The sequence below is a fragment of the Ictalurus punctatus genome, chromosome 6, assembly GCF_001660625.3.
Source record: "Ictalurus punctatus breed USDA103 chromosome 6, Coco_2.0, whole genome shotgun sequence".
Taxonomy (NCBI): Eukaryota; Metazoa; Chordata; class Actinopteri; order Siluriformes; family Ictaluridae; genus Ictalurus; species Ictalurus punctatus.
In genome coordinates this window covers 17,018,893-17,041,919 of record NC_030421.2, presented here as the reverse complement: position 1 = coordinate 17,041,919, position 23,027 = coordinate 17,018,893, and the positions used below count along the sequence as shown (strand labels likewise).

General features: G+C 39.5%; 2 protein-coding genes across 3 annotated transcripts in view; both read left to right on the top strand.

The window, feature by feature from the left end:
• The window catches only part of LOC108267038 (NALCN channel auxiliary factor 1), a 119,774-nt gene extending 109,160 nt beyond the window's left edge, over positions 1 to 10,614 (top strand). Inside the window, exons 2-3 of the mRNA XM_017470922.3 lie at positions 6,461 to 6,632; positions 8,112 to 10,614. Of these exons, the coding sequence (XP_017326411.1) occupies positions 6,461 to 6,632; positions 8,112 to 8,392 (453 nt within the window). The 3' untranslated portion in view covers positions 8,393 to 10,614. The remainder of the gene's footprint in view (positions 1 to 6,460; positions 6,633 to 8,111) is intronic.
• A 6,075-nt stretch (positions 10,615 to 16,689) lies between these two features.
• Positions 16,690 to 21,622, top strand: abhd13 (abhydrolase domain containing 13). Of its 2 annotated transcripts, XM_017470856.3 has the most exons (3): positions 16,690 to 16,858; positions 18,525 to 18,618; positions 19,600 to 21,622. In XM_017470856.3, exon 3 carries the CDS (start codon positions 19,647 to 19,649, stop codon positions 20,658 to 20,660), a length of 1,014 nt encoding a protein of 337 aa, XP_017326345.1. In that variant the 5' UTR covers positions 16,690 to 16,858; positions 18,525 to 18,618; positions 19,600 to 19,646; the 3' UTR covers positions 20,661 to 21,622. The 2 variants fall into 2 exon arrangements, with proteins under 2 accessions (XP_017326345.1, XP_017326344.1); XM_017470855.3 differs by lacking the exon at positions 18,525 to 18,618 and having other exon boundaries at positions 16,694 to 16,858.
• Positions 21,623 to 23,027: the final 1,405 nt, after the last annotated feature.

Sequence of the window (23,027 nt, the reverse complement as noted above, 5' to 3'; positions counted from 1 at the left end):
CATAATAAATAAGAAGCATTGTTATTTTTTTTAGCATTTTTATTGAAACAGGGAAAAACTTTGATGAAAAACTGAAGTTGTGAAGGGTCTTTATCTTAAAATAAGTAAAACAATCTTGTTCCTGTGCTGGAATACTATGCAAACTATTGTTGTAGCTTGTTACCGGTTAAATCTCACTCAATATTAGCTGGGCGATCTTATTAAGGCAAAGTTAGATATATTTTCTTAAAATGAGATTATTTTATCACTGTGTGATTATAAACAGTGCCCTGTGATGGACTGGTGTCTCTTCCAGGGTAGAATTCCTCCTTGTTCCCAGCTTTAACATTGTAGGCTGCGAAAACAATACGAGAATGACCAGAATAAAGCAGTTGCTAACGACCAATGAAAGAATGAATCATACTTTTATTTCTGAGAGTGTATTAATCGAGATGTCTTCACCAATGGTGTCACCAATGTGATGAGTATATGTGAAAAACTGTATTGAAAGTCTTATGGTTGCCTTCTTTTTTTCTTTCAGACATGGTCTGGCATTTTACCATCAACTTTTTATCTTGACAAATGTATGAAATGGCAAACTTGAAACAAAGTGTAATGATTTCATGGTTTAAGGCTCTGAATTAATTTGTGGAATATTCAGTGTGCAGCTTCTTTATTACTATGCAGTCATGGCCCTAAGAATTCAACAAGCAATTCAACAGTTGTTAGACCACTTTTGTGGTAACTGGAATGTCGATTAAATTGATCAAATGATTGATTAATTTGATTAAATGAATATAACATTCTTTAAAAAAAAAACTGGCTATGTTGAACTTGCTTGATGGAATGTTGCTCTGGCCTGTTGGTAAAAAAAGGAGACGGACTGGAACTCTGTTTTCATAGTTCATTTCTCCACCCATCTCTCTTATTCATTTAATCAACTGTGGCTGTGAGTGTGGACATCTGCAGGGCTGAAATTTGCGTCATGACCTATAACGCTTGGTATGTATTGATATACTCTTGCTACCGTGGATGCCCAAAGGTCTCTCTTGCCTGCTTGTGTAACCCCTTGACCCTCATATTGTCAGAAGGGGTGACTCATGTGGGTTATCGGCAAGAGTGATTCAGTCTATGCCTGCTCCTCTTTCATCTGGGAGCCTGGGCTGATATTACACAGATGGATGTTCTGTTTGATATGACAAGGAAAATCTCTCACATCAACCAATTCTCTGATTTGAGCTCTGTAATGCCTTACACTGAACAGCTCCTCACTATCGAAGAACAGTGGTGGGAGAAATGAACGGATGAGAGATGAGAGCTGTGCTTCCGACGTTCAGCTCAGAGGTCGATCTGTGTCTCACGGTGAGAGCTTCAGAGAGACAGACAAAATAAAAGATCAAAAGCCAGGCACTGACGGGCCAATTGAGGCTTTTAAGAACCAATACTGTTACTGCGGAAAGGCCTTCCCTCAATTACAATGTGATTAGCCCCACCATAATAGAATAATGCAATCCTCCTGGAGAGTTTAGCTAATCCCCAGTAGTGGCAAGTTAAACACAGACACTCAGATAAAAGCATGAGATGAAAAAAGAGAGATGGGTGAGGGGAAGGGAGCAAAGAAAGAAATAATGGAAGGAAAGAAGGAAGGAAGAAAGAAAGAAGCAGGCGAAAGAAGGGCAGCGAGCTTGCTTATAAAAGACGAGTGACTGTGTGTATCTGCCCCCTCCCATTTCATTACTGCTGTGTACCTGAGGCTGTGTGGTCATTTATCATGTGTTGAGCTCGGCAGGAGCAGCTTTAATGCTAGCAGGTCTGGGCAGGCCCAAGCTGGGAACTAGGGCACCGCAAGTCTCGCTCGGCCTTCCTCCCCTTGTTCCAGACCTCGCGCCTGCAGTCCCACAGCTCCGTATACTAATGAGATTGCACCATCAAACCAGTCCCAGCCTGCCTCAAACTGGGAGCCAAAAGTGATAAAGCCTGCTTGAGAATCTGCATTGTGCTTATTTCTCTGCCCTGCTTTCCTCCTCGAACCCAGATTTACTGCCAGCATTTGGTTTGGTGCTGGAAAGAAATGTCTTTACCATAATAGAAATGTGCTAATGATGTGCATTATCTGGCCCATGGAGTACTTGGGGACTGCGTCAAGGCTATATTTGACGTCTTAAGTAGCGCAATCGATGGATTAGCAGAACTGCCGTGCTAGCTGAGGTGCTGTTGTTGTGAACAGACAGTTGTTCTGGAGTGCGTGTAGGAGATTATCAGCACCCTGCAGCAGGATGGAGAATAGCAACACTGACATTGTCAGGATGAATGAGTTACTGCTGAGTAGGGTAAATCTCACCAAGGCTGGCTTCACACTAGCTCCATCTACTGGATATCATGATCACAGTTTCAGTAAACTAAATCAAGCATACACATACACAATTCACACACAATGCACAATGATTACCTGACTACATTCTATATTCCTCTTTTTTAACTGTTATGCACACAAAAATATTCACTTCTGTATTTCAGCTGTTAAAAATACCATAACTGGCACCCTGTCCAGGGTGTACCCCTCTTTGTGCCCGATGATCACTCCAGGTTCCCTGTGACCCTGAAAAGGAGTAAGCGGTACAAGATGGATGGATGGAAAATACCATAAGAGTATCGAAAATGTAATAAAAGTAATGTAATTAATCCCCCAATTAACCTATTCCTAGTCATCCGAAATGAAACAGTAAAAATGTATCAGGTAAATTACCAAAACAAACAGCATGAAAGCCTGAGTAACAAGCCTGGCCTTCATCAAAGTGCAGCTGGAGTCCTTTGTTCACACAGCCAAGCCCTCCTCATCCCTCACGCTGTGTGTTTATCAGCGATAATGCATTTATCCTCATCTCACACTTTAGGAAGGGTGCTCCCCATCACCTCTCTAATGGAGCAGTGGGCGCTAACAGAAAACACAGCAAGGAGAGCGTGCTACTCTCAGGCTGTAGTAAATACCACACACACACACACACACAAAGATAAATGGGATTGAGGGAAACATAGTGGCATGTGGAGTGCACCGGTGAACCGTAAATACATACCGCATGTCCTTTGACATCTATTAGCAATCTATTTTATGTGGGTTAAGTATAGATGTCCTCTAGCCTAAAGGAGAATCTGTTTGTGTTCACTGGTTTTCAGTAGACCCATGGGTGCAGATACTCTACATCTGCAGAGTAGGCTTAGGAGCCGGAAGCAGGCCTGCTACAGACCATGTTGATGGGAATCATCACTGATGATGGTGCAGATTAATAGTCCTGAGGAAGAATGTGACATTCATGGTCTGATGGATCCATGTGTCCACACTCACCACCCAATCCCAGCTGATTTGTGGAAATTAGCCTCTTTCTCTCTCTCCCATCCCCCGTCTCTCTCAGTCTTGATGATGCAGGTGGCCTTACCCACACCACGCCATGCCAAATGAGCTCAAAATTAATGGCATCATTTCCCAGCTCCAAATACCAGCAGCATGCCATACATTCTCTAGGGCTTGTCTTGTATTCCTTGTGTATTTGCGTGCTTATTGTCCTTGGGCATTATGGTGAGTTCACAGTCCTAACTTACATGTATAGAATATTTTCTGTGTCTAGTTGTGTTGTGAATTCAGTACATCATATCTCACTTTGTATTATATCCAGTCCATACAGGATTTCATGGAGTTTTTTTTGTGTGTGTGTGATTGTTGCGGACAAAAATGCTTGATTTTGCTGTGGCTTTTTTTCAGAAGAGTTTTTTGTGCTTTTTTGTGGAAAACCTACTTGAATTGGTGAAATTGCAATCGCACAAAATTGTTTTGCACGGCCTTTCACGGTGATGTCTGTTGGTAAATGAGACCTTTTAGCTGTACTGGACTTTGACCGAATGCACGTTGTGATGGCGGTAATTTAGAAAAATATCAAGCTCCTGCAGATATTGCAGAGTTTCCTTGATTTTGCATTAATTTCTGACATCGCCAAATTGCTAAATCCTGGAGGGATTGTATATCATTAAAGACCTTCGTGTAGATTATACACTTACATGGGAACAGAGTAAATTGATCATCTGAATAAAATTTCTAGCAAATTGTAAGACGTGGATAATACAGTGTTTTACAATAATTAATTGAATGGACTAACAATCAATCACACCATATAAGTGTTCACAATCAGAATATTTACATAGATTCTGTATTGTTTATTTGCACCAACTTGGTGGTTATGAAAAATTGTCCAAAGAGGTTCACGTTACACATTTTAAAAGATTTAAGGAGGCTTGTCGGATGCATGGTGGCACAGTGGGTAGCGCTGCCGCATCATAGCTCCAGGGTCCTCAGTTTGATCCTGAGCTCAGGTTACTGCCTGCGTAGAACTTGGCATGTTCTCCTTTTGTACTGGTTCTCCAGTTTCCTCCTACCTCCCAAAAACTTGCATGCAGGTGTATTAGCTACACTAAATTGCCACTGTGTGTGTGTGGATAGTGGGTATATTCTTGCCTTACACCAAGTGCTGCTGGGATAAACTCTGGATCAGCCATGACCTTGACTAGAATAAAGTGATTACTGAAGATGAATAAATGAATAAAATGTTGGATTTGGGGATGAGATCCAACATCCAACTAATATTTCAAAGCAGAATGATGTCACTTAGAGTTCATTTTGCTGATACATCATTTAAAACATAATGAAGCTGACTGAACCATCAGCTAATATGCTGAATTTACATTGTCTACTGACAAGGAGTAAATTCAGAGTAAATGCAACAAAAAAACACCTTGCATGTACTGAAATATAAGTTCAGATTACACGCCATAGACGTAACCCTAAATGTAACCGTTTACCAGACTGCCAAGTTTAGTTTACATATAAAGCAGTTTGCAATCAGCAGATTAATATATGCATAATCATATTGATTATACTGACAAAGCTCAAGAAAACTGATTCATTTTCGTAAAGCAGGAAATTTTCTCCAGCTGCACTGCTGACGTAAGCACATTCAGATGTCCTCCGATAACTGTAACAGACTATTATCTGATTTCACTTCTGAAATTGTATTTACTTTGAAAGCCAGTCATCCATGCAGGGATGACCTAAAGTGAAGGGATTCATTATGTGATCAGACATTAGCAAACGCCTGCCAAGAGGTTTGTTCTTGGACAATCTAATCTGAGCGCTTACATGAGAATGCAGTAGTGAAACAGCACACAAGAAGGAACTGTGCGTTTTAGAGAGTGCCACATACATATTTCATCTGAGTGAAGTGGAGATGTGGCATGATGTACAATGCTGCGATGTGCACTCAGGCAAGATGCTGAGCTTAAGGCAAAAACCAGTGATTCATTGCAATCATAATTACAAAGGTTACATTACATTTACATGTACATATATTCAGACCTCCAGAAAGGAAATTACTTTTTGAAAAGCAGCTAGAGATGGAGCAGTCAAACAATCAATCAATCAACCAGTCTGTCTGTCTGTCTGTCTGTCTGTCTATATATCTATCTATCTATTGCTGATTGATGTGAGAGGTAAAATTAGAATGAATCAAAGCTTTGTTAGGAACTGTGACAGACAAGTGGAGATGATGTCATGGTGCTCTCATAGCAATAAAATAAGACATTCTTAAGCTCTTAACTACAAAGTGCCATTAGTGCATTAATGCTCATTCATCAAGACTTTTAGTGCTGACCTGGATATCAGACTGTGCTCCAAAGAAAATGTATCATATAGAGTGTTTCTTTTGATTCAGTGTCAACACTGCTGCCTCAGTGTTAAAGAGATCCTGAACAAGTGTTTTTTTTTAAACTCCCTGCTGACAAACACCTTTTAATTGCTTATTATATATTGTATACATATTGTAATATGTAATGTGAAATGTGGCTTTTGCTGAGCCCTGGCTTTTTCACAGCTGTGAACTGTTAGCATAACCTTCAACACTCTGTTTATAAAGAGAGATGTCTTTACCACTCTGGTCTCAGGAGGTCTGATGATTGACAGCTTGCCTAAAGTAACATTGTAAAATTTTTGATAACTCTACAAAAAGTTCTGACAAAAGGATCATTCAGAGCTGTGGGAATACTGTAGTAGCTGCTACAGTAAAACTGAGAAGGATATGCCGTATTGAGAAGGACATATCTATGGGACAATTTTTGATTGATTAACATGAACTTAACATGAAATCCCGTTGCCAAACTCTATGTGCAGCAGTGTTTTCTGCTATTTTGTGTGCATAAAGTGCAATATATGATGGAAACATGCAGGACACAATGGGAATAAATCTGTGGTAAAGGAATATTGGATGGTGGAGAAGAAGAAAATAAATGCATGTGCAGCAGGGGAGGAGGATGGGTTGCCATGATACTAGGGCAGGAGGTATTAGGTTCTAACTGTTACCACGGTATCAGTGATATGTAATCAATTGCAGTGGGTCCTTACTAACCCTGATCTCTCTTTCTCTGTATTTCTCTTTTTCAGACTGTCTACAAACACTGGCTGTGTTTCCAGTACTTCCAGACCACACAGATGCATTGCAGCAACAGGATCCCATGCAGACAGTACTGCCTGGAGGTCCAGCAGAGGTGTCCCTTCATATTGCCTGACAACGATGAGTTAATTTATGGTGGAAGCCCTAGTTTTATATGCACAGGTAGGCATATATACAGATATCTAGCCCTGCATTCTTCTTCATTGCATTGCGGTGTAATAAGGCCTTTGTGCTCCATTCACTCGTCAGAGTTTGTTTGCAATGCCACCTACTGGTCACACAGAGAAGTGTATGAACTTAAAATCCCCATGAATTCCAAATTGAAGTTTTGTGGTTTGTAGTATGAATATGTTAGCCTTAAAGTTAAGCTGAGACAGCGTTTAACTATTATGCCACCCATGGCAGGAACCAACTTCCAGAAGGAGTAAGATGTGCTCAAACTCTAACCATATTTAAAACCAGACTGAAAACACATCTTTTTAGCCTTACATTTACAGACTGAACACTTTGTTGCACTCTACTGATTGATCTGTATCGTTTTAGCTCTGTAACTTTTCCCCTTTTTACCAATTACATTTTTAAATTCTTTTTTCTCCTGCTCATTTTAATGCATTCTTCTCATTTTTATTTCTTACCTTTAGTTCTTGTTCTTACATTTTTAATACCTTGTATTTTCTTTATGTAAAGCACTTTGAATTACCATTGTGAATGAACTGTGCTATATAAATAAACTTGCCTTGCCTTGCCTATTTAAAAAGAGGGTGGAGCCACTCGATATATCCCACCCTGGCTTCCTGTTTCAGTGCAAGTTACGTCAACGCATCAAATAATGCTGCGCCTTTCAAAGCACCTCACAGGGAATTTAAGGGTTTTGTATTTTCTTCAGTAGCAAACTGTTCACCTTTTTCCTGCCTTCACCTGTGCAGAGGCAAAACGGCTTTTTCAACACTTAAGCCAAACGTCCTTAAACAGTGATGTCAGTTGTATTTGAGCTGTATTGTGGAATTAACTTGGGAAGTAATTTGTATTTACATCCCACATGATATGCTCAGTAATTTATATGCTGTAAAGATGTCAGTGCAAACAACAACAAAATTCCCATAACATAACAATATGCTTATTTACAGTAGGTTGGAAAAAATAATTGGGGCCCAGCTGAAAATGGGCCAAAACAACAGATTAATTATTTGGCTGAAAGAGTTTGTGGAAAATGTTGTTTTTTTCCCACAGAAAAATGGGTTTCATCCAAGGACCTTTGCACTACAGGTTTGATACACCAGCACGGCATCCCAGTTTATAGATAGATGGATAGCGAGTAAGAGAGAGAGAGAGAGAGAGAGAGAGTTCATGCCTGCTGCTACGTAGGCTTTTTTAAACCAGAAATATAGAAATCTTTTTTAATATTATGGCATATATGACATTATTATGGTTACAATAGTTGTATTTATTGTATGTGTTGTATGTTAAGTAGCCATCTCTTAATGAATAAAACTTCATGTTCCCTCTTAGTTCTTTACCACTTATAATGTACTTTGTCAAAATTACATTAGATTTATGGTGAAGGTTGGAAGTGTAGTGAATTCAGGTCTTTCAGATACTGTAAGTGCATCCTGTGTAATAATGTGTTGCTGTGTCTCTCAGGGCTCCTGGAAGACAGCCCTTCAGATGTAGAAGCAGAGTGCTGTGATGTTCGATGGGACAGTAAGTCTGACAACAGCTCCAAAGGGACTTTCAAAAGAACTCACCCGTCATGCCAGCACGGGACGTCCCTGAGCTCGTCAGCAAACTCCAGACTGTGCAACAGCAGGCTCAAACTCTGCCTGCTAGTCCTGGTCCTGCTCCATACTGTGGCCACAATCACAGCCTCCCACAACCTCAGCACCATGTCCTCTCTGGAGGAGAACTCCACCAATGATGAGTGATGAGGCAGGCGAACGTTACGGCCAACAAACGTCAGTTCTCAGTCCAGCTCGGATTGACTACAGTGCTTTCGGGGAATCCTAATGCAGGATGGGATTACTGTGGACATGCAATCAACAAAGCAAACAAACGGACGGACAGACGGACTTGCGAACGTTAACAAACACTGGACAAACTTAATCCAATGTCATGAACAAGGGACAACACCACAGCCTTTTGTTGAAAGAGACCTCTCTAGGGTGGAGTTCTCTCGCACCATATTTTTTACACTGTGTCAAATGGTTTGGATTTCAGTTGCACTAGATGACTACAGGATCTCTTCATGTTCTCGTTTTCTTTTCATTACTGGTCTTTGTGCAGGAAAGGATGGGACACATGGATGGGTTACATGTATATTATCAAAATGAAAACACAAGTGTGTGCATGTGTGTGTATGTGTGCACATCTGTGCCCAACCATATGCTTTATATGCTGCTCTGTCCATCACAAGGATTACTATGGAGCCTAGAAAACAGTTTTAATAAGTCAGAAAGTGGAAACCTACCTAATTGAATGTCCAAAATACTCAGCTGAAACCCAGCATTCTAATTCGCTATTCGATTCTCCCTTACTTTAGCTGACTGTGCATACAGTAGTTTTACCATTGCAATGTCGCTGGGACAGTAGATCAGGAAATTTCAAGGCTCCAGATATGTGTGCAATATATAGAAGAATTACTGACTGGAAGTAGAAGTGCTTGCTGAAAAAGCCTTTGTCAAATTGTAATCTTTGGAATACGATTCACTACTGAGGTAAATGTTTCCTCTTCTGTATGTCCACTCAACCTGCACAAAAGCATACACTCCCTAAGTCTGCTTTTTTTCCCCCTGCCCTTAGTAGTATATTTATACAGATATATTCTCTACTCTATATTCGATAACTGCATGTTATTACTAATGTTTAGACTAAACAGTCTAAATTTTATTAATAAACCCAAATGATATGAAGACGTTCATAGCTCAATGCGTTTTAAGCAGATCTCAGCTGAAATGACTAATGATTTTATTTGGAATATGGACTTAGCCAGGAAGAACTTAAGGGACAAAACAACCTAAAGAGTAACCATTGCTTTGCTGAATATCTCATATCTTCCACAGTAAAGGGCTTTTTCATTGTTTACACATGCACACATTCACACACTTCTGCAATTCTTGCTTGTAGAGAGTAATATGGCATGGACTGCTCAGTTGCAATTTTTTTTCATCCTAGAATAGATATGTATTAATAAAAAATATATATTTGTTGCTGCATAGACGTGACGATCAACCATGTAGTCACGCAGCTCCCTATGGCCAGGTCCCTTATGAGAGACCCAAAGATATGAGAGTTGTTTTTTTCTGTCTTTCTTTCTTTCTTTCTTTCTTTCTTTCTTGACTGAGCAGGAGCAGGGGAGGAGATGCTAAGGGCTTATTTCCTGTGTTTCCCCCCCTTTTCTACAGTTATACTCTAACAAATGAGCTACATTCATATTCATAGTGGCTCAGAGACACAATAACGATTAGCATTTTAAGACCATGAGTGTTTGGATTTGTACTTCATGATTAATCTGAGTCACGTTAGTTTGGTCTCCAATCAGCATTCTTACGCCAGCAGAAGAGTCGGAGTCAGCGACTTTCATTCTGCAATACAACCCAAATCATTTCAATTGAAATATATCACTAACTAGCATTGGCTTCTTTTATAGATCTTTTATAGACCAACGGCTTTGGGATTTTATGGGTTCCTCTGCACTTTTATGAAAAAGCATGGATCTAAAATACTGATGTCCTATGGAAGGCATTTACCAAGAACAAATTTAAGAGATATACATATACACCTCCTTCTTTTTTTTTTCTTTCTTTTTTTTTTTAGGGTTTTTGTCTTTTGTTTGTTTGTTTTTGTTTTGTTTTTACAAGAAACTAAGGATGGTAGATCAAGTAGATAAACTCTTTGACCTCAGTAGCCCCTAACCTTATTGTATTTCTGCAAAATACGTACTAATTCCTTTATTCTGAATATTAGAACATTAAACTATATTGGGTTTGAAACTAAGATTTCAATGCACTGGAGTTGCACTGGAGTTGAGGTTGCTGATTTATTTTAGGAGACTGAATTAATTGTGCATTCACCAGACTTGCTTTGATGGAACATGAATGCTAAATGAATGAGCTGGGGACATAAATTAGTAAAACAGTCACAACCTTCACTTTCATTCCATCAAATTTCCTTTCACTTCTTTATCTTTAAAAGGATAATAAGATTTCCTATAAATCTAAGGAAATTAATTTAATTAAACTCGACATATTTTTGAAGAATGGATAGTAAAATAATGGTATGTTGCCTTGGAAAACAGAGGTGTATTTTATTAGCAACTCAAATTCTGGGTAAATTAGAACTGTAGGAATTGAAAGCTAAATCAAAAATGTCAAGTAATTCTTGAAAACATTCCTAGTTCAGTTTTAAACCTTTCTTCACCAGTAAGCTCTCCATTCATTCCAGTTCCTCAATACTTAAAGAAACTAAGCTCAAGAGCTAGAGGGATTTAAAAGTTCAACCCCAATTCCGAAAAATTTGGGACATTATGGAAAATTTTTTTAAAAAACAAGCAAAAGGTGTCATTTGAAAATTCACTTCACCCTGTACTATATTGAAAACACATTATTTGAAGCTTTACTTTGTGAATTTAATTTATTTTTGGAAATATACACTCATTTCAAATCTGATGACTGCAACACACTCCAAAAAGTTGGGGCAGTCGACTGTTTACCACTGTGTAGCATCACCTTTTCTTTTAATAACACTTATTAAGCGTTTGAGCGCTGAAGACACCAGTTGTTTAAGTTTAGCAAGTGGAATTTTCCACCATTCATCCATTATGCATTTCTTCAGCTGCACAACTGTATGGGGCCTTCATCGCCTTATTTTGCATTTCATAATGCGCTTCATAATACACTTCATAATGTGCCATACATTCTCAATGGGAGACAGGTCAGGACTGCAGTAAGGACATGCTAGCACCCGCACTCTCTGCTTATGCAACCATGCGCTTATAATCCAGGTAGAATGTGGTTTGGCGTTGTCCTGCTCTGGAAGGCAGCATATGTTGCTTCAAAATGAGTACATATCTTTCTGCATTAAAGGTGCCCTCACAGATGTGCAAGTTACCCATTCCATGTGCACTGACACACTCCCATACCATGACAGACGCTGGCTTTTGGACCTGACGCTGATAATAGCTTGGATGGTCATTTTCCAACATGACGGCTGTTTTGTCCAAAAACTATTTGAAATGTTGACTCGTTGGACCACAAAACACGATTCCACTGTGCTACTGTCCGTCTCAGATAAGACGGAGCACAAAGAAGTCGGTGGCGCTTCTGGACAGTGTTGACGTATGGCTTCTGCTTTGCATAGTAAAGCCTTAACTTGCATCTGTGGATGCAGCAGCGAATGGTGTTGACTGACAAAGGTTTACCAAAGTATTCCCGAGCCCATGTCAGGATATCCATTACAGACTCATGACAGTTTTTAACACAGTGACGTCTGAGGGAGATCACTCACATTCAGAAGTGGTTTTCAGTCTTGCCCTTTACACACAGAGATTTGACTGGATTCCTTGAGTCTTTTAAATATATTGTCCACTGTAGAAGGTGAAATGCCCAAAATCCTACCGATTTGTCTTTGGGGAATGTTGTTCTCAAAGTATTCAAATATTCGCTGATGCATCTGTTGGCACATTGGCGAGCCTTGACCCATCCTTGCTCTTGACAGACTAGGCCTTTTTTGGAGGCTCCTTATATACTATGACTAGACGATTGCCTCACCTGTTTCACATCACCTTCTTTTTTTAACTTGTCACATCGCTATTAGTCCTAAATTGCCCCTGTCCCAACTTTTTTGGAACAGGTTGCAGGCATCAATTTCAGAATAAATGTTTACCTTCAAAAATCTATGCAGTTGATTAGGTAAAACATCAAATACCTTGTCTTTATATGTTTTTTGTTTCAATACAATCAAAGTACATTTACAAATCACTCCTCTTTGTTTTTATTATTATTTTCCATACTGTCCCAACTTTTTCGGAATTGGGGTTGTAAAATGATTAAAACTGATATAGATTTGGGTAAGAAATGTAACAGATCATTCAGGTGGCCATGTGAGGCATGGCTTTGGTACAGCAAGGACTTGTCTAATGAATAATTAAAAGAGACCACAGAGAGATGGCCTACCTGAGATCTCATTAGCGTACTCATAACACTGGAACCTCTTTTGAGACCACCTGTTCTGAAGTGGTTCAGAGAGAGAGAGAGAGAGAGAGAGAGAGAGGAATTATTCACCTCAGAACACACACACACACACACACACACACACACACACACACACAGCAGACACACACTAATCCACAAATAAACAGTTCCATCCCTTCCATCTGGACCTGTCAGGAAGGAGGAGAATGGAATACAACAAGGAAGAAAAAGACAGATGAGACAATAATAAGAATGATAATAGGAAGGGAAGCCATAGCAGATAGAGGACAGAGAAAAATCAGAAAGAGACATCACCCTGTCCCACCAAAAAAATGTGTGGAAAAGCCCAATGCTACAGGTTAGGAAGAATGTTTAAAAACTCAGCAGCACAAGCACATGAATCTAGACTAGTGAATTTGCACTGGGACACACCTGCCTCTGGAATTCACCTATACTGTGTGTACACTGTGTGTACATTAAATGTCAGGAAGAACTATGAAAACCACAAGGTCTGTGATGTTACTGTATAGGCTGTATGTCACATTGATGAGCACTGATGCTGAATGAGACAACATTTACAGCTAATGTCAACACCCGCATGTCACACTGCATCAGCATACCAAATCTGTGACTGATATCACTTTAACTGCAGGTAGCCAAAATGAGTCTGAATCTCCTTGTAACCTTTCACAACATGTATGCGTATGTTTGCGTGGGTTCAGTTACTGTGCCTCAGTGACCCACAGGAATGAATGTAACAGATGCCTGCTAATATTGCTAAATACCACTAAACCTACAAATAAGATGTATTTTATGCTTGCACACATACAGTACATGTTCATTTTCAGCTATAAATACAACTGTGTAAGTAGTGGCCCATGCATCATTTTCACTTAGCAAGCAGAAATACTTTCTTCTCTCTCTCTCTCTCTCTCTCTCTCTCTCTCTCTCTCTCTCTCTCTCTCTCTCTCTCTCTCTCTCTCTCTCTCTCTCTCTCTCTCTCTCTCTCTCTCTCTCTCTCTCTCTCTCTCTCTCTCTCTGTATCCTGTGGACCTATGCAGCCCTGAGCCTCAGTCGTTTTTCTGTTGTAAATATGTTATATGAATGCTTATTTATGTGTGGTTCTGTTTCCTCTGGACGTTTCCTTGCATTCTGAGTTTGTGTGCTTTTTTTAATTATTATTCCTCTTTTGGAAGTGTCGGAATTTTTATTTATTTTATTTATTTATTTTTTTTTATTTTTATTTTTTTTTTTTTGGGGGGGGGGGGGGGGGGGGGTTGACTGAGAACTATCCTGATTGGTGTGGTTTAACCATAAGGACTATCCTCTGAATCACAACCTCAGCACCTGAAGGCTGTGATTAAAAAAGGAGAAAAAAGAAATAAACAAAAGCAAAACAACACAAAACGAATAAAAAAGTTTAAAAGGCATATAGAGGTTAAAAGGCATATATAGATAGCATTAAGACTATGATTATTTAAAGAAAAGGATTATTATATTACCGGTATATTGTAATAATATAGATGATTTAGTTCAGTAACTTCTTTAATTTTTTACAAACAACTTTGAGGAATTATTTATAAAAACAAACACACAGTTCTTGATCTTTTCAAAGGTATGAAAACTACTACTAAAATGGTTAAAAATGTGTTCTGATGAAAATAAATACAGAGATGTAATCTGTTAGTTTGTGTGTGCTGTTGTTTACTGACATGCAGAGATTTGATATTGATAGACATCATAGTACTAAATTTACTAAATTGCTGACATTGGTGCAACTGACAGGAATAAAGAGAAATGCAACAGGTATCAAATGTCTAAACACGTCATAAATGTCTAAACAAACCAAGGATTTATCAGAAATTGAAGGACATTTATTGAAAATGTGAAATATTTTTAAAGAATGGATAGTATAATAATGTTATTTTGCCTTGGAATACTGAGGTGCATTTTATTAGCAACTCAAATTCTGGGTAAATTAGAATTGTGGGAATTTAAAACAAAATCAAAAATGTCAAGCAATTCTTGAACACATTCCTAGTTCAGTTTTAAACCTTTCTTCACCAGTAAGCTCTCCATTCATTACAGTTCCCCAATACTTAAAGAAACTAAGCTCAAGAGCTAGAGTGATTTAAAAGTAAAATGACCAAAACTGATATAAATATAGGTAAGAAATGCACTAGGTGATTCCGTGTGGCCATGTGAGGCATGGCTTTGGTACAGCAAGGACTTGTTGTTTACTGACATGCAGAGATTTGATATTGATAGATATCATTGTACCCACAGTTTGGGTTTTTACTAAATTGCTGACATTGGTGCAACTGGCAGGAATTAAGAGAACTGTGACAGTTCAAATGTATCATAGTTCTAAAGACATCATCATGGATTTCTCAGAAATGAGACTCTGTAACATTTTTCAAAGATCGAAGGATTTGACAACATGCTCATAATATTATGTACAGAAACACATAATACATAACACATAGCTACGTGAATAAATAAATGAACAGCATGCCTACTGGTACTGCTTCATTCAGATTATGATGGTGCATTCAAGAGCTAAAATCTAGTAATATATCTGAGGATTATGATAATGAGAATTTAGGTTAATTATGAGCAAAGGCAATTTCTCAGGCAGGAAAATGCAAGGGGCACTCCTGGCATTTCCCCCCTCCTTTTTGCGGTTATATTACCCAGATGCTTTTATAAAGAATCTGAAATCCAAAATCAGAAAAAAATGTATTACAATTTAGAATGTAAATGGTGTGGAAGAATGTCAGTGGCCTGCATAGAATCCTGACCTCAACCCCAATGAACACCTTTGGGATGAACTGGAATCTTGACTGCACCCCAGGCCTCGTCACCCAACTTCAGTGCCTGACCTAACTAATGATCTTGTGGCTGAGTGGGAAAATCCCCACAAACAGTCTCCAAAAACTAGTGCAAAGAATTTATAGAAGAAAGGAGGATATTATAACAGCGAAGGTGGACTAAATCTATAATGAGATGTTCAACAAGCACATATGGGTGCGATGGTCAGGTGTCTGTAAATGTTTGGCCATATAGTGTATAGAGCAGTCTTTATCGCAAATACTGCATCACATATTACTTTGTGACATAGAAGGACACACACACACACACACACACACACACACACACACACACACACACACACACACACAGCTTTATTCGATGTGTTGACGTAATTCCAACTGAAACAGGAAGTCAGTGTGGGGCATATGGAGCCTTTTTAAATACCCAATAGCATTTAGCCATATGTGACTGTTAGTGCTATGAATTTTTAGAATGTTGGGGGCGGGACACTTCAGATTGTAAAGAACATTTGATTGGACAGAAAATCTGATGAGAAGCTAAAGTCCAGAATGATGAAATCAAAATTGTTGCTCCGTATTGGTGATAGAGAAAGAGTGTGTACATTTTGAATGCAAACATTGTCTAAATTGGAATGTCGACAATGTTTTGGAGCACACTAGCTTATTTGTACTAAAATCCACAAAACCTGAATTTCGTTTTCATGGGGACTTTAACTCCTGCATATAACCGAAACGTGCACATTGTCCATAAATGTGACAATCCAATATTAGTCAATGGGCTTAACTTGAAAAGTTGCCCTCGATAGCGTTTAGTGTCTGGTTTATTCCATGGACCTTTTCCCATAATTATGGTCCCCAATGGACGTAACTGAGAAATACAGCAGGTCAACAGAGTTTCTTGCCATGAGATACCATCATATTTTTGAGTTTGCAATTCTACAGAGATACAGTACATGCTACTTTTACTGTATGTGCTCTTTTGGAGGAGACGGAGGCATTTTCCGGTACACATTTAATCTGTCGACTTGTTTGTTAATAAAAGCTACATCTAACATTTCGTGTAACACCTAATATTCCAAACATTTTAAAAACAAAAATAGACTGTATATTCAATGTAATTCAACCCACTATTACGTGTTCGTGTATTAATTTATAAGCAATGTTTCAAATCTGTATACGGATAGTTTCTATTAGGCGCCGCACATTCCCGCTCGGACCGATTACAGTGTGACACAGGGGAAAAGCGGTCGGATTGGTGTGTTAACCAGTAGCGGAGCCTCTGTGGAATGGATAAACGTGTGCATTTAGCACACAGAATAAACCATTTTCTTTACAGTTTGAAGATGTGCCTTTGAAGATTGTAACAGATGTAAGTATGTGCATGTAGCTGGACATTTTGTGTTAACAGTGCTAGTTTCGCTAATAAACATGTAGCTAACAGCAGGTTTGCTAACTAGCCAATGTATAGCTGTCGGGTAGCCTGACAGCAGTAATCAAGCTTGTCCAAGTACACCTGTGTGTCAATAAACGTCATGTCGCGAGCTGATTTTGGTTAGCTCTGTTGCTAAGCGTATTAATGCGATTGATTCATTGGGTTCGTTTCTATCTTATGCTACCGGTATGCTACTAACATTAGCCACAACTATTAATTAACAGGTACAGTTGCCGTGACACACACCGTGGTTTGTGTACCGGTTAATGAGTGTAAATAACAGGGGTTTAGCGGTACATGTTAAGTGTTTAGGTCTAGCGCATTGAGCAATCGTTTAAGAGCTGGCGGTTATCAGTCTGTAGCTAGCTAACGTTCTCAGAAATGTGGAGCCAGGTGTCCAGTAGTGATGTCGTTCATGAACGATTCGTTCATTTTGAACGAATCTTTAATATGACTCGGGAACAACGAGTCGTCTCAGTGGTACGTTCATATTGGTTGTTGTTTTTTTGTTTGTTTTTTTGTTTGTTTGTTTTTGACCGCGCAAGCGCTGTAACATCCCCATAGGTTCTGTACGGGAAACAGAAATGATTAGTTCACGTCTTCGTTCGTTCATCACGTGACCACATCATAGGCAATGCACCATGCAAACCAGGAAACAGAAATGATTAGTTCACGTGTCACGTCATGTCTTCGAGGTCGATTCGTTCGTTCATCACGTCACAACCCCACTGCATTCAGCCTATGGGGCGGTCATGGGTAGAACGAACGACTCGTACCTGAAGAGTCAAGACGTGAACTAATCATATCTGTTTCCGGGGAACAGACGTGACAAATATAACGTGACAAAAGAAAGAAGGACTCGGATCGGGAGGTGAGATGAACTAACACAGGGGTTCCCAAACTTTTCCAGGGCAAGGCCCCCCAAATGGCTTTAACATTTGACCGAGGCCCCCCTTTTGCAAGATGTCTTTAAAACACATTAAAATACAGACTTCTGAATATATCCCCCCCCCCCCCCCCTTTTTTTTTTATTAATAATTACATCTTTACATTACATTAGGAATTGATTGTGTGTGTATGTGTGTGGTTGTCTGAGAGTAAGAAAGAGAAAACATACTAGTGGGAGGGATGGGCACGCCAAATTGTTGAGGCCCCCCAGGCGCCCCCTGTCGGCTCCCAATGGGGCCACGGTCCCCACTTTGAAAACAACTGAACTAACAGACTGCACCGCCTGTGAGACCCAGCTAAACAATTAATGAATCATTTCTGTTTCTCATAATTTGGCCTTGGCTGCATTAAACTATAGTTTATTTTATATTCCAAATGTGGTCGACGTTTGCGTAAGTACTAGATGTGTTGGAGAATTTAACATGTAACACTTTTTAATTATATTCTGCTGAAATGAACGAAATGACTCCCGAAAATATTTGTGCATTTTGTTGAACGAGATTCAAAGATCCGGGTTAATAAATTGATCTGAACCTCCCATCACTAGTGTCCACTGCTTCCTTTTAACCTGCTGTCTGCCCTTCTTATGTTTATCATAACGAGTCTATGAGCCGCTATGTCTAAATGAAGTTATTACATTTTCCTATTTTCACAGCTTCACCGAAAACTGCATTGAACAGTATAGAAGTCCTGGGGCAGCTGGGATAAAAGTCCACTGTCTTTCAAAGATTAATAGGCATCATTTTAATGTAAGTGGATTAGTTTGTGAAACTGAGGACAGCAGCACAAGTAACGTCTTAAGAAGAATGTACAGGATGGTATGAAGAAGTGACGGTGGGCTGATTATTTTGTAGCTCAGATTGTAGATTCATACACTGTATCAGTAACGGTAGTGTCAGGTGATTATACAGTCCCTAGGTTTCTTGTACGCTGGGACTGACGTAGTGTTTTTCAGCACACTTTACTGAGGCAGCAGTCATCGAGAAAGTGCAGGTGAAATAAACAGTCCATACAGGATTTCGCTGAGGTTTTTTTTTTTTTTTTTTTTTTTTTAAATGTAGTTTGGCGGTCAAAAATGTTTGATTTTACTGCAGCTTTTCTTTCTTCTAAATTTGCTGTGCAAATTGCGAAGTTTATGTTTTTTTTTTTTGCGGAAAACTACTTGAATCGGGAAAATTGTTTTTCACAGATGTTTGTTGGTATATGAGACATTTTAGCTGTTCTCATGTTCACGGCACATGTATCGAAGGGGGCTTTGATTGAATGTGCATTGTGAAGACGTCACATGACGTGCCTTAGCCCGAATCTGCGGAGAACTTGCAAGCTCCTGCGAATGTTGCTGAGTTTTCTTGATTTTGCCTTCATTTCTGCAATCACAAAATCCTGGAGGGACTAAATAAAGATGAACGCAAATGAGCTGGATTGTTTACGCTGTTGTCTTTTCACAAAGTTCAAATGACATAAAAGGACAGATGACAGAACTGTAAGTTTAATGTTCTTTGGTTTGAGCTAATGGGTTTGTAGAAAATTCTGCAGTGATCCTGCAAGGCATTAGAACACTTCATAAAATTAGGTATCACGAATACAGCTTCCTGTCTGCCGTTAAGTTTGTGCGTAATAATTTGCCACACATCATTCTTATCGTGCCATTGAGACGTTGTGATTTAATGCATTGCTCAACCTTAATAGTTTCACCTTCTTTATTTTTTGTCCTTCTGATTTGTCCCTAGATTACCTGTAGAGTGAGATTGGAGCGTCTCCTATCAGACGGCTTGTCATGGAGAAGTCATGGAGGTTTTGGGGAATCCTGAAGCGATGCCTAATGACTGTGTGCTCCTGGACTTGGGGAGTTTGTCGCATCTCACTGCTGGCTCTTATCCTTACCTTCCACCTCTATGGTGGCATCTTGTTGCTGGGTCTCATCCTGGCATCCGTGGCTGGGATCCTGTACAAGTTTCAGGATGTGTTGCTGTACTTCCCTGACCAGCCTTCCTCCTCACGCCTTTATGTTCCCATGCCTACCGGAATTCCAAATGAGAACGTCTATATACGTACTAAAGATGGTGTTCGGCTCAACCTAATTCTGCTTCGCTACACGGGTGAAAATCCTGCCCTAGTACCCACCATCTTGTATTTTCACGGCAACGCAGGGAACATCGGACACCGTGTTCCCAACGCACTTCTCATGCTCGTTAACCTAAAAGCTAACGTGGTTCTGGTAGACTACAGAGGTTATGGAAAAAGTGATGGTGAGCCAAGTGAAGGGGGCCTCTATCAGGATGCCGTGGCCACACTGGACTACGTCATGTCACGGCCTGACATTGACAAGACTAAAATCGTATTGTTTGGCCGCTCTCTGGGGGGCGCCGTGGCCATCAGGTTGGCCTCAGTCAACCCACACCGCGTGGCAGCTATAATGGTGGAGAACACGTTCTTGAGCATCCCACACATGGCGTCCACACTCTTTTCCTTCTTCCCCATGCGCTACCTGCCCCTTTGGTGCTATAAGAACAAATTTCTGTCTTACAGGTATGTGACGCTATGCCGCATGCCCTCACTTTTCATATCGGGCCTGTCGGATCAGCTTATCCCACCTGTCATGATGAAGCAGCTATACGAGCTGTCGCCTGCGCGGACTAAGCGCCTCGCCATCTTCCCTGAGGGAACGCACAACGACACCTGGCAGTGCCAGGGTTACTTCGCTGCACTTGAGCAGTTTATGAAAGACCTGCTCAAGGGCCATGCGCAAGAGGAGGCATCCCAGGGCTCAGCAAGTGTCACCATCATCTAGAAACTACTACTCATGTGGATCTGCTGTAATAGAATGTTCATTTTTACCCACCTCCCACCACCCCATTTCCCCAACTCCATTTCTAGCACTTAATTTTCACTTATTATTATACTAGGGATATGTGTGTGGATTGTGATGGGAGGAGGGTGCATTTTTAAATATCTTTAAAGCTTTCAGTTAAAATATGAATGCATGAATGATCCACTTCTGCAATGTGATATCTTCTTAGTCTTCATTTTCACACACTCATTTGTACTGACTGTACAGGCCTTTTTATACAGAGACTTTACCATTCAAGGTATACCAAATGATCATTCACTGGCACATCTTGCTGTATAATAAAGATACTTGCCTAATAATGTCAGGCAAAGTGTTAAGTATTTTGTTCTGTTTTGATGCAGTGTGACTTGAATGTTTGAAACAAAATCTTAAGAGCTAACATTTAAAAACCATAAACTAGGCAGTGGCAGAGAAGTGACAAGTACTTACAGGTGCAACCAGTGTTGTTTGTTTTTTTTTCTTTTTTCTTTTTTTTTTAAATGTTTTTTTTCCTTTTTTTTCTCTCTTTTTTTTAAAGCAACCTGTAGCTTCAACATCCTCCATTCTGTTGTGTTTTTAAAGGCCTTGTTCTTGCTCATGGGTTTACTTATTGAAGCTGAAAACAGACTCAGGAAAATGTCTGATTCCTGAGAGAATCCCTTCAGTTTGATGCCTGGCATTTTGGTGTTCGAGCAGCAGATGCTCAGAGCGTGCTGCATACTCGCTTCATCCAAAGGTGGCTGTGAATCATTGTGGCTGATGGCAGATTTCAAACAGTGTAAGATTTCTTAAGGTGTAAAGTATGTAGGAGTATGACAGTGTTGCAAGTACACCCCTTTTGCAAACATTGTAAATAAGATGTCTTGGAGCACAGGGATGTTTGTGCTGCTGTACTTGATTTTAATAAATTCGTATACTCTGGAGATGTTGGAGAAATTCTTCCAGTTTTCCCATAGTGGAAATTGCCGTACTGCGCTTCAAAGTCTTTGGCCTCCATAGGGGTGGACAAACAATAAATACATTAACTAGCCCAGTGGTTTTCAAAGTGGGAGCCGCCAGGGGGCCTCAACAATTTTGATGTGAAAAATAAATTCTCACTCTCTGACAACCCCATACTTAATCAATTCCTAATGTGATGTAAATATGTAAGATGTAAATATTAATATAAAAAGGGGGGGGTGGGGGGATATATTCAGAAGTCTGTATTTTTAATGTGTTTTAAAGACATCTTACAAAAGGGGGGCCTTGGTCAAATGTTAATGCCATTTGGGGGGCCTTGCCCTGGAAAAGTTTGGGAACCCCTGAACTAGCCTACCAGGCAAGTAAAAGCTCCATTGTGCTCCTCAGGCCCATGTTTTGGTTGCCTGGAAACCTGACTAGGCTAAAAAGTAGTAGCTAACATAGCGCAATAATGAATGGTAAACTGGTTAGATAGTTAAATGCACAAATAAAAGATCATTAACCTCTTTTAATAAAGTTTCTAATGTAGCACATGGTGTTTGTGCCCTCACAAAAAGTCAGCAACAGAAACCCCAATGTTTCAGCTGAAAGATTAGGTGTTCTGTCCTCATGTAGCACGTAAAAGATATTTTTCAAGTCTGGACAATTAGACGAATTCTATAATTCTTGTTATTTATGAATGTACACAAATTAATGTATAAAGGCATTTTTATGTGCATGAGTCAACATTAAGATCGGTCAGATTTTCAGCCCTGCTAAGTTGATAGTAATAATAAATGAATGGAATGTGTATTGGATTTATAACAGCTCAGAACAAGTCTGAGATGATTTACATGCTGCTTCTGGTTTTTTTGTTTGTTTGTTTGTTTGTTTTTTTTTACATTCTGCATTAAACATTCTTAAAGGAGGACTACATGAAACAGAAAGTGTCCCAGACACTTTTTATATGCTTAGGATGTTCCTTACAGATATTTAAGTCACATCACTATTGTAAGTGAATATTAAATAGAAATTATGAATCAGGAAGGAATTGACTTGGTCAAATTCTTGGTCATTTCTAACTTGGTGCACATTTTAAAGTTGTTGGATTTGTTTGTTTTTAAGGGCTTTTTCAGTTATGTTTAGAAATGTTCATAATGGGTGTGTACTTACAGCCTGCAACCAAAATAATGCCTGATCAGCAATAATCCAGTGTGCATGGCTGTTTTGTAGCTGACAGATTTGAAGCTATGTATCGAATAAGGCCACTGCTTGTGCGAAGAGTAAGAGAGGCTCGTTGGTAAAAAAAAATTAATAAGAAGACACTGAATGATGTGTTTTAATGCTGGATCTCTAATCATTTAGGTATTATTATAAGGCTGTGTTATA

What these genes read in the sequence shown, in the direction of transcription:
- abhd13 (XM_017470856.3), top strand. Translation starts at nt 19,647, where the DNA reads ATGGAGAAGTCATGGAGGTTTTGGGGAATCCTGAAGCGATGCCTAATG.